General features: G+C 57.0%; 1 protein-coding gene across 2 annotated transcripts; it reads left to right on the top strand.

The window, feature by feature from the left end:
* Positions 1-602: 602 nt before the first annotated feature.
* Positions 603-9,450, top strand: ARL8A (ARF like GTPase 8A). Of its 2 annotated transcripts, none has more exons than XM_060644102.3 (7): positions 603-931; positions 5,429-5,509; positions 5,848-5,921; positions 7,148-7,241; positions 7,403-7,470; positions 7,690-7,783; positions 8,329-9,450. In XM_060644102.3, the coding sequence occupies exons 1-7, from the start codon at positions 809-811 to the stop codon at positions 8,554-8,556; spliced, it is 762 nt and encodes a 253-aa protein (XP_060500085.1). In that variant the 5' UTR covers positions 603-808; the 3' UTR covers positions 8,557-9,450. The 2 variants fall into 2 exon arrangements, with proteins under 2 accessions (XP_060500085.1, XP_060500086.1); XM_060644103.3 differs by having other exon boundaries at positions 610-931; positions 7,713-7,783; positions 8,329-8,489.
* Positions 9,451-10,508: the final 1,058 nt, after the last annotated feature.

Genomic DNA, 10,508 nt, shown 5'->3' with positions numbered 1-10,508 from the left:
TATCTACGAATTATGGTGATACTAGTGAAAATCAACCTCAGCCTCAAACAGCTGTTTCACTTTGGGCCAGAGGCTTCCTAAACACGCAGTCCAGGTAAACTGTGGTTAACAAAACAAGATGGAGTATTAAAACACCCAAAGACGGTTGTGACTCTCCACCCGTTAGGTTTTGAGAGGATAAGCCTCCGTCCCCAGAGATGTTCAGAGGCCAAGGATTCAGGCAACAAAAAGCCTCCATTTCTCTCCCTTTCATAGAGAGCTCATCTCCGCGTCCTGGAAAGTGGGTGAAGCATCCTTCTCCACCCTGCTTAACGGGGACCCCACGCACCTCGGGCCCACCGCCCTTTAAGAAGGAAAGGGGTGCCAGCCAGGGCGCCGCAGCCCGGGAAGGGGACCTCTCTCCCCAGTGTCCCCGGACGCCAGCAGGCGCAGGCCCTACCCCGGAGGCTCGCGGGCTCCCCGCGCACCCCACCCGCGGGCCCGGCGAGGGGCGAGGGAGGGGCGCGCGCTCGGGTGCGAGCCGGACACGGCCGGGCAGCGGCGGCGCGGGAGGGCGGCGGCGGCGGCGACGGCGGCAGCGGCGGCGGCGGAGGAGGAGGAGGAGGAGGAGGGGGAGGAGGGCGCCGAAGCCACACCCATCGGCGAGCGGATCCGGGGGCAGCGAGTCGTCGGCCGCTGCGCTCCAGCCTCCGCCCGCACCGAGCCGCGGGACCCGGGCCGCACCGGGGAGGGGCCGCTCCGGGCCGCAGCGCGAGGGCAGCGAGGGGCGGCGGGCAGCCGGCACCGGGCGGGGCCGGCCGCAGCGACCATGATCGCTTTGTTCAACAAGCTGCTGGACTGGTTCAAGGCCCTGTTCTGGAAGGAGGAGATGGAGCTCACGCTGGTCGGGCTGCAGTACTCCGGCAAGACCACCTTCGTCAACGTGATCGCGGTACGGGGGCGCGGGGCGCGGGCCCGGGGCGCCGGCCGAGGGTCGGGCCTGTGTCGGCCTGCGCCGCGCCCTGGTGAGCCGGGGTCGCCGCCTGGCATGGCCGGGCACCGCCGGGCGCCGGGCGGGGGAGGAGCGGGCCCGAGCGCTTGGGGCCTAGCACGGCCCGTGGGAGACCTGGGTGGCGCGCGACCCGCTGTCCCGCCCGGGCCGGGATGGCACGGCTGGGGGAGGGGGAAGGGGGGCGAGGACACCGGCTGGGGCCCTGGGCCTGGCGGCCCCTGGGGGTCACGAGGCTGGCGGGATCCGCCGCCTGCAGAGACAGTCTCCCTCCGGTCCCCGCGCGAGGGGGCATGACGGGGCGAAAGCGCCCGGGCCTTCCCGCCCCGCGTGCGGAGGGTCGCGGGACCCGGCGGCCGGAGCCGCTTGGGGAAGGGGCCTGGGCAAGCCCAGCCCCACCCCGAGGCTTTAACCCCTCTCTGCCGGAAGGGGAAGCCCCGGCGCTGTTGAGGGGGAGGGGAGGTGTCCCCTGGGGGTAGTGGCATCAGCTGAGGCCCTTGGCACCAGCTCAGACTCCTCCTCTCCAGGAACCCGCGGCGTCTTAGCTGGGGGTCCGGGGAGGATGGCATCGTAAAGGGAGTTTGGAGTCTCCGTCTGGCTCAGAAGTTGCAGCAGGAGGTGCCCCAACCAGAGGATGAGTTGGAGGGGCGCTGCCCACTCTAGGGACACGGGAGAGAGTGGCTCTGAGGGCTTTGGGTAGTCCAGACGGAGATGGGCAATTGTAAGTCTTTCACTGCCAGGGAGTGGTGGGGAAGGAGTTAAAATCTGTCTTACAAAAAGGGAAGATGGGCTCCATGGGTGTGTGAGCTGAGGCTGCGGTAATGGCTGCGGCCTGCATTAAAGAGCTTGGCTGGACTGGGCGTGTGGGGCTGAGGGAGGCTTGGGGCAGGTGCTGGGGTTGCCCCCCGCCGGTCCCAGTACCCATACTGGGGTTTCTGAGAATTGTGGATTGGCCACACACTGGCCAAAAATGCCGATGATGTGGGTTAGCAAAGAAGTATGGCCGGTCAGCCCAGGTACTTCTCTGTGTTGTGGCCCATCCCGGAAGAAGAGGGCCCCCCTGATGGATCTCAGCATCCCAGAAGGAGCATGGCCTGAGGCAGGAGGGCAGAGGGGAGGCTGGAGGCTGGAGCTGTGGGTACCCCACGGTCACATATTTAGGCACTGGCTTCCTTTTCCAAACATGTTTTGCAGAGGACTCCTGCCCTTTTCTCCACCCAGTGGTTCCTAGTTCCTCATCTGACAGGCCAGGACCTTCAGGCCCCTGCTGGTTTTTTGGCATGATAGTCTCCTAGCCGACATGTGCCCCTGGGCTCCTGTCTGAGAGTTTGGCCCCTAGTTAGATTTGGCATTGACTTGGGCTCTTGGGCCCCCTTGGGCAGGAGCATAACACCTGGACTCTGATCCTGCAGGCCTGGGTGGCTTGGCTTCTAGGCATTTAGATCTGGGAGACGTCTCCAGGGTAAGGCCAAGAGGAGGACCAAGTTGTTGCTGCTCTAACAGCTCACCCTAGGTGTCACCTCCAGTCCCCAGGGAAGCCACGCGCCTGGGCAGAGATGCACAGGTACCCAGGTGGGTTCCAGTTCCTCGTCAGGAGGGCCTCCTCTAGACCTGCATCATATCCAAAACAGGATCAGACCCAGGAACAGAACCCAAGAGTCACATATTACACTGCCAGGTCAGAGTTCGGGTGATGTACAGCTCTTAGCCCATGCATTCCCCCGTTCGATACTCAACTTGCCACTTCGGCTCACCTGAAGGGCTCACCATCCTAAAAGTGCCAGCAAAATTTCCCTTTAAAGAGGCCTTCCAAGAAAAATCACCCCTTGTGGACTTCCGCGGGAGTTTTAGGATCAGGGAAACTGGTGTTCTCCAATCCTCCAGGGCTCCCGCACTGGCATTTCTGCCCACCTTGTGTATAACCATGGTAGAATGTCTTTCAGAAGGAAATGAAGAATCGGGACCCCTGGCCTTTGTTCCTATGCCCACCGCTGACTTTCTGAATCACCTTTGCCCGCTCATTTGTCATCTGTTGGTCTCAGCTTTTTTCCCATTTGGCTTTTTCTACTCCCCCTATGAGGTCTGACTGTAAATAGAAGTTGAGTTTATGTGTCTAGCTACTCAGCAGGCTAATGTGAACTGGAAAAAAAAAAATTATACAGAGACTTCACAGTCCTTCTAAGGACCTAGAAGTGTTCTGTTGAGTTCCTCTCAAAAAGTTGTGATGGAGAAAGTAGGAGATGTTTTGCCTGAGGGAAAAAAAGAGAGCCCTTTTCAAATATTTAAAAGTGTAAAAGACTGTCCTATGGAAGAACTACTCTTGGGGTACCCAAGTCTTTGGAACAAGGGATGGAAGTTCTAGGAAGATGGATTTTTGACTCATTATACAGAATTTTCAGACAGTGGGAGCCCACCCAAGAGGGAATGAGCCAGGGGGTATTCGAGGCTGAGACAAAAGGTTACTTCCGGCCGTTAAGTGAGGAGCTTGTGAGATCAGGAGGCATTAGCAGGGAAATGAAGTCATAACCTGGTTGCAGCTTAGCTTTGATTCACAGCTGAACTGGCTATTTGGGTACCGGGGAGCCTGGTTTCCCGAACGTTTTCCTAGCCCCAAATCACATTGTGCCAGGCCAGGCTTTTTCATGTATATGGGAGCCTATGAATCTTCTATTTGCCAGAGATGCCAGATGGCTCTTCATGCGACACCCAGACCATTTCCATTTCCAAGCACTTTGCGAGCCTTATTTGCCAGTCTCTAGGAAACAAAAACCCTGGTCCCCATTTCACGGGAGGAAGCCTTGAGGCCCGATGAGGTTGAAATGTCTTGCCCACGCTCCTCCATGTGAATGGTTAATAAAAACTGGGCTTTCTTCTTTAGACCCTTATGTTCTTCAGCAGCCCCGATGGGGAGGAGTGGACTTTGGTCCAGCGGGTGCCCCCACCCCCACCCTGGCACCTTGCTGGGGTTTGGATATTAGACCACATGTGTTTAGGGCCTCCATACTTAGCTGGAAGCAAAGCCGTCCTCCTTCAGGATGCTCCCTTTCCCTCGGTGATTCCTAACTTTTAGGGCTCTGGGACCCTTTTGATAACTGATAAAAATTAGACACCCTTTCCCCAGAGAAGTGTCCATACAAACAAAAATTTTGTACATGCACATCGGGAGCAATTTCAGGGGGTTTACGGACTCTCTGCAGTCCATCTGTGACCCTTGGGGTGGGAACCCTTACTCTACTTTGTCATGAGCATGAGTCATAAGGACTCAGTTCTCACTTGCAAGAACTTTGGTGAATGAGTTTGGGTGATTCCTCTGGATAAAAGGGAATCGCTCACTCTCATTTGGATGGATCCTCAGGCAGTCTTCATTCAGGCCTACAGGCTCTGGATAAGAAATCGTCATCTCCTACACCTTGGCTAAGGGTCAGAGCCCCTGACTTCCTTACGTGACCTGAGGCAAATTATTCCTACCACCTAGTACAAACAAATGGCATGGTAGAGAGACAAGGCTGTCACCCTCAGATTCAAGGTTAAGCAAGTCCCATCTCCTGCACCTGAGGGGGGTGGTTGTAAGCAAAATTGTCCTACATGTGAACATGGAAATGACCTTGGAGCAAGTTTGGTCTGGCCTGCAGGCCTGGGCTAGTTTAGAGCAATCTAGACATCTTGGAGACCATTTAGAGGGGGGAGAAACGACGATCGTTTGAATTCGAGAGTGGTTTATGGGATATGGAGTTATAGTCAACTCCTAATTATTCAGCAAACATTTGCTAATGTTGTTAATGGAGGCGTGGTTCCCCTCCCCAAGAAGCTCTCAGTCCAGTGGGGAGACACATAAGTCAACAGGGAGTACAGAGTGTGGATTATCCATCCTAACAAATGGAGTGTAGTACAAATAGACCACAACCACCGGACAATCCAGAAATTACTTGGTGGGCATTGCACGTTGGGGTGGCCACTTTACCTTCCCTCAAAACATTTACTGCCAGTTTGAAGATATGTCTCCTTCCCTTGAGATCCCCCCTCACTGCTTATCATGAGCTGCTTGAAGTTCTTTTGTTGGGAGGTAATTCTTCTGCTCCATTGGAGACTAAGTACAATAAAGGGGCTCCTGTTCCAACAGAGAGATGTAGGTTAGACTTTAGGAGGAATTTTTTCCCCGGTCTGGGCTGCGAGACTTTGAGTTTGCCTGAAGGAGACAGGCCTCGTGTTCATGGGAGAGCCCCAGGAACTGGGTGAACACCTGAGTTGTTTATGGCCATCCCCCCTGAAACCAAGGGACACTCAGGAGATGGCCCCATGCCCCCCCGCAGAGGGGTGCCTGTGAAGCTCGGGCCTGGCCTCTGCCTCACTCTTGCAGCCTTGTGGCCGTGGCCACCAGAGGTGGCATATCTGGGTTCTGTCAGTTGTTACCCCTTTTCCAATTCTGACTCTTCCTCCCAGTCAGGACAGTTCAACGAGGACATGATCCCCACCGTGGGTTTCAACATGCGCAAAATCACCAAAGGGAACGTGACCATCAAGGTGAGCGGCAGGAAGCCAAAACTCTGGGCACAGCTGGGGTCACAGAAGAGCCCGTGTGTGCCTGTTGGGGCCGGGCACCCGGAAGGGAGTTGGGGAGGGCATCTGCGACCCCTGGGGGGAGAAGCTGAAGGAAAGCCGAGGCTTGGATAGTGCGGAAAAGAGCACGAGACTTCTGAGGCAGTCAGAGGGGTGCAGAGACAGGAGGACCGGACAGCACGTGAATCCTGGGGCGGGGGGTGGGGGGCAGGGAGTAGGGGAGCGGGGAGGGGGACTTGGGAGCCAAGATGGGTTCAATTGCCTGCTTGCTGCTGAGACCGTGTCACCCTCTTCTCGCTCAGCTCTGGGACATTGGGGGACAGCCCCGATTCCGCAGCATGTGGGAGCGCTACTGCCGAGGAGTGAGTGCCATTGTGTAAGTGCAGGGCCAGGCTGGTGGCAGGACTCAGCCTCACCTGGCTCCCCGCCCCCCACCACCACCCCGCCCGCCCCGGCCCCCGCAACCTCACTACCTGTAGGAGCCACAGGTCCAGAACTGGATCCATCAAAGTGCTGGGTTCGCAACACACTGTCCGTACACGGCCGGCCTTTACTTTGTGTGCAGATAAGAATATCTGTGAAACACTCTGGGCACCTCCCGGCCAATCTGAGAACCAGAGCATCAACCGGCTCAAAGTACCTGTGTCTCCCTGCCTCCCCCCAATTTAGAGTCACCGCTCTCCTGACTTTTGTGCGATTTAAATGGCTCATTCCCTTGCTTTTAAAAAATAATTTTATCTCACATGTGTATGCCCAAACAAAAGATTGTTTTGTTTTCATTGTTTTTTACCTCATGTAAAAAACATTTTTTGGGGGGGCGCCCGGGTGGCTCAGTGGGTTGAGCGACCGACTTCGGCTCAGGTCGTGATCTCGCGGCCTGTGAGTTCGAGCCCCGCGTCGGGCTCTGTGCTGACAGCTCGGAGCCTGGAGCCTGCTTCGGATTCTGTGTCTCCCTCTCTCTCTGACCCTCCCCCTGTTCATGCTCTGTCTGTCTCTGTCTCAAAGATAAATAAACATTAAAAAAATTTTTTTTTTAAATTATTTTTAATGTTTGTTTATTTTTGAGAGAGAGAGAGAGACAGGGCGTGAGCGGGGCAGGGTCAGAGAGAAAGGGAGACACAGAATCCGAAGCAGGCTCCAGGCTCCGAGCTGTCAGCACAGAGCCCGACGCGGGGCTCGAACTCACGGACCACAAGATCACGACCTGAGCCGAAGTCGGTCGCTCAACCCACTGAGCCACCTAGGTGGCCCTGACCTCATTTTTTAAAAGTATCTTGCTGCAAGAAAATCTTCTGGGGCATCCTTTGCTTTTTTCTCACTCACCCATAGCTAGTCTTTCCCTGAACACTTAAGAGGGTCACTTTGGGAGGGATTTACACATAATCTCAAAGAGCCAAGCTTCACCCCCTGCATGACAGCTTCTTCGGAGGGGACTTTGGACGACGGGATAACGGCAGGCCCTGAAGGAGGCCTAGATAGCCCACAGATCAAGAGGTGACCAAGCCCAAACAAGAGGTTTGCTCCCTCAAGCAGCAGGTCCTTCTCTTCCTACCTCTCAGCCTGTAGTGTCAACCTGCTTGTCCCCACCCTGCTGTCCCCCAGGTACATGGTGGACGCCGCTGACCAGGAGAAGATTGAGGCCTCCAAGAATGAGTTGCACAACCTGCTGGACAAACCCCAGCTGCAGGGCATTCCGGTCAGCAGCGCATTGGAGTGGGGGGGGGGGGAGGGAGCCCGCTGGGAAGTCACTGGGGGCCTGGCCGGAGGCAGGTGAAGGCCAGGCATGGTTGAGGTGGGGAGAGGAAACAGACGGCCTGGCCCGGCAGCCCTGGACCTAGTCTTTGTCCTCCTCTGTAGGTCTTAGTCCTGGGTAACAAGCGAGACCTTCCAGGAGCACTGGATGAGAAGGAGCTGATTGAGAAAATGTGAGTTTGGCTACTCTTCTCTGTCCTTCCTCCCTGCTCCCCCGATTTCCCAGGCCACGGGAGAGGGAGACGGCTTGCTGCTGCTCTCAGTATTCGCCACGTGGTGGCAGCAGAGCCTACCTTTCCCGGAGCCTCGCCCTCCCCATTGTAGCTCCTGAGCAAGAAAAGGACTCTGGCGCCCCCAGCCCCAGGCCTCCTGGGCAGTCCTAGCCTCAGCAGGTTCTACTCTGGTTTCCCCCCAGGAATCTTTCTGCCATCCAGGACCGAGAGATCTGCTGCTACTCCATTTCCTGCAAAGAAAAGGACAACATTGGTGCGCGTGGGTATGGGGGAGTTGCTGGCATTCTGGGAAGAGCCTGGGACAAGGGGAGGAGCGGAGAGGCACTTCTGGGTGTTCTGGGGCAGTGACTCTCAAAGGTTTTCACTCCACAACCTTCCTTGAAGCCCAAAGCTCTATGGTTCTCCTGGGGTAGGACAGGCATCGGGGAAGCTCAGAATCTGAGCATCACCCGGCTCTGCCCTCTACTGGTTGTGTGATCTTAGGCAAATCGCTCCCTTCCTGGAGCCTTGCTTCCCCCACTATAACGGTCACAGGGTTAGATCAGGCGATTCCCAGGCCCCTTCTGGCTGTGACGTCCCATGGCTCCGTCCTTCACGCCACCCAGATGCCCCCCGCCACTCATCTGGGGCTGTTTGGAGCTCGATGGCTCTGGGCTTTTGCTGCCCTTAGAGTCAATCCCCAGTTGCAGTTTTGGAAGCCCTGGGCTTAGGCCACTCCCTAAGGTGTTTGTTCCACCTCCCCAGTCGGCCCAGCACAAACTAGAAGGCCTATAAACCTCTCTGTCGTCCCCCACCCAGATATCACCCTACAGTGGCTTATTCAACACTCAAAGTCACGGAGAAGCTGAGACTGCGGTCCTTCCCCCTCGGACCAGGGACCTGCTGTCATCCAAACCCGAAGCCGAGCTCCCCGCCCACCCTGCCGTCCCCCCTAAGCCCGCCCCTCCTCACTCAGCGTGGGGAGGGGCCCTCTGGGGATCCCAGAGTCCTGTTCTGCTGAGGTTTGAACTCCTGATTTTATTGTAAAATAAACCGTTCCCATTCTGGCCCCCTAACCTCTCGCCCTTCCCCTTCCCTCTGCCTTCTGCCGGCCCTGCTTCCGGCCCCTTAACAGCCCTGGCCCCATAGCCCCTGCCCTCCTCTCTCCCGTGCCCCACTCCTACACTGCCCTTTTCAACACTCTTCTGTTGTCGTCCTGTGTGTACAGTATATATATGTATATATATTTTAATTTTTTAATTTAAGCAAAGACTAAAATCAACCATTTGATGCTGCAGGGGCCCGTCAGGACCCGGGAGGGGGGCGGTCTGGAAAGAAGGAAAGAGATGCGGGGTGGGCTTGGGGCAGGTTCAGATTAGGAAAGTGAAGGCTGGCACCTGGGGGGCAGGTACCAGCCAGGGCACTGGCGGCCATCCCCATGTCGCGTTCATTTCCACTTCCCGATCTGGCTTGTCCCCGTAGTGCTTGAACGTCACAGGCTGACTGCCACCTCCGGAGGTGCCCCTGTCTGCCCCCCCACCCCCACCCCAGCCTCAGTAGGGCCACCAGGCACAACCAGGTGCCAGAGAGCACCAGGCGGAAGGGGCAGGAGGCCAGCGCCCGGGGCGCCCCAGCAGCCCCTCCTGCCCGTTCCTGGCTCCCAGCTCCTGCCCCTTCCTGGGGCCCCCAACTCCATGGGCCACCTCATTTTCTGTTCTCATTTTGCAGAGTTGCACAAGGAGAGAACTCAGCATGGGGGGTTGGTTCTTTGGGTTTTGTTTTCTGTTGGTTTATGTGTTTAATTTAATGATTTGTAAAGTGATGTTCCTCTTCCTTTTTTACACTTTTCAGCTCATATTTAACCTCTGTTTGGAAAATGATTCTTGTAACTGTACATTTTTTTGCCTCCTAACAACACGAATAAATGACCAGTTTTGTGTCGGGGGGGTGTACGGGGCTGGTTATTTGTCCGTTAGATGCCACGGAATGACTGGCTGGCCCGCACACTGGGCACAAACAGCCACGGAGAGGGAGGCACGCGCTCACACCGGGCACACAATGGCACTTCACACAGCAGCCTCCCGCGCGTGTGCCGGGCCTCGCCGGGCCTCCTTCTCCCTCCCTCGTCAGATTCGCATGCGGTCGGCTCTGAGCTTCCAGCTGCCAAGTGGAGCTAAAGAGGAAGTCTGTTTAAGGACCTGCCTGGGGCTGGGGTCAGCGTGGCGGGAGTGTGGGGCTGCATCCCGATGTGTGCGGGGCTGCGCCTCCCTCGAGTCCATTCAGAGCCCTACCTGCAGCCACAGCGAATTGTCCTCCAGGGGGCGGTGCCGGACCTGCAGAGCCTGACGGCTTCCCCCCTTCCCTGCTTCTCTGTTGGTGTCTGTGCCACCGGTTTCTTGGGAGAGAGGCCGTACTCTTGTTCCTCTGCTCAATCCCAGTCCTTTCCCTACTTGACCCCAGCCTTCAGAGCTGGTCCCCCCTCCTCCTTGCCCACAGCTGCGGCTTCTGAGCCTTGCAGGCCCAGCTTACCCAAATCCGGGGCCATCTTGACCCAGTTTCGCAGGAAAGCCCCGCCCCTCCCCTGCTCCACCCCCTTCAGCCTCCCGTCCCCCTGGAGAACAGAGCAGGCCCCTACAGCAGCTCTGTTTTCTCGTCCTCTAGTCCTGCCTCTGCAGGAAGTCACTTCTAGTCACTTCTGCAGGAAGAAGGAGGCATGGTTCCCTTAGATGTGGGAGCAGGGATCCCAGGGCTTTGGCCTCAAGGGTCCTGGGCCTGCCTTATTGGCTCTGAACTTCACCTATTGGCGCCTACTGGCTCTGAACTTCTTGGTGCCCAGGGCTTCCTCCTGAAGGTAGTTTATAGTCAGAAATGACTCTGGTGGGGCGGGGGGATGCCTGTGTGGCTCAGTCGGTTAAGCGTCAGACTTCGGCTCAGGTCATGATCTCGCAGTTTGTGAGTTCGAGCCCGGCGTCAGGCTCTGTGCTGACAGCTTGGAGCCT

The sequence above is a fragment of the Panthera onca genome, chromosome F1 (assembly GCF_046562875.1).
Source record: "Panthera onca isolate mPanOnc1 chromosome F1, mPanOnc1 haplotype 2, whole genome shotgun sequence".
Classification (NCBI taxonomy): domain Eukaryota; kingdom Metazoa; phylum Chordata; class Mammalia; order Carnivora; family Felidae; genus Panthera; species Panthera onca.
Note: the sequence above shows the minus strand (reverse complement) of the source record. Positions and strands in the feature narration are given on the sequence as shown.

What these genes read in the sequence shown, in the direction of transcription:
- ARL8A (XM_060644102.3), top strand. Translation starts at nt 809, where the DNA reads ATGATCGCTTTGTTCAACAAGCTGCTGGACTGGTTCAAGGCCCTGTTC. An exon ending in AAGGGAACGTGACCATCAAG is followed by an intron (nt 5,510 to 5,847) that starts GTGAGCGGCAGG and finishes CTTCTCGCTCAG; the next exon opens with CTCTGGGACATTGGGGGACA. An exon ending in CCCAGCTGCAGGGCATTCCG is followed by an intron (nt 7,242 to 7,402) that starts GTCAGCAGCGCA and finishes CCTCCTCTGTAG; the next exon opens with GTCTTAGTCCTGGGTAACAA.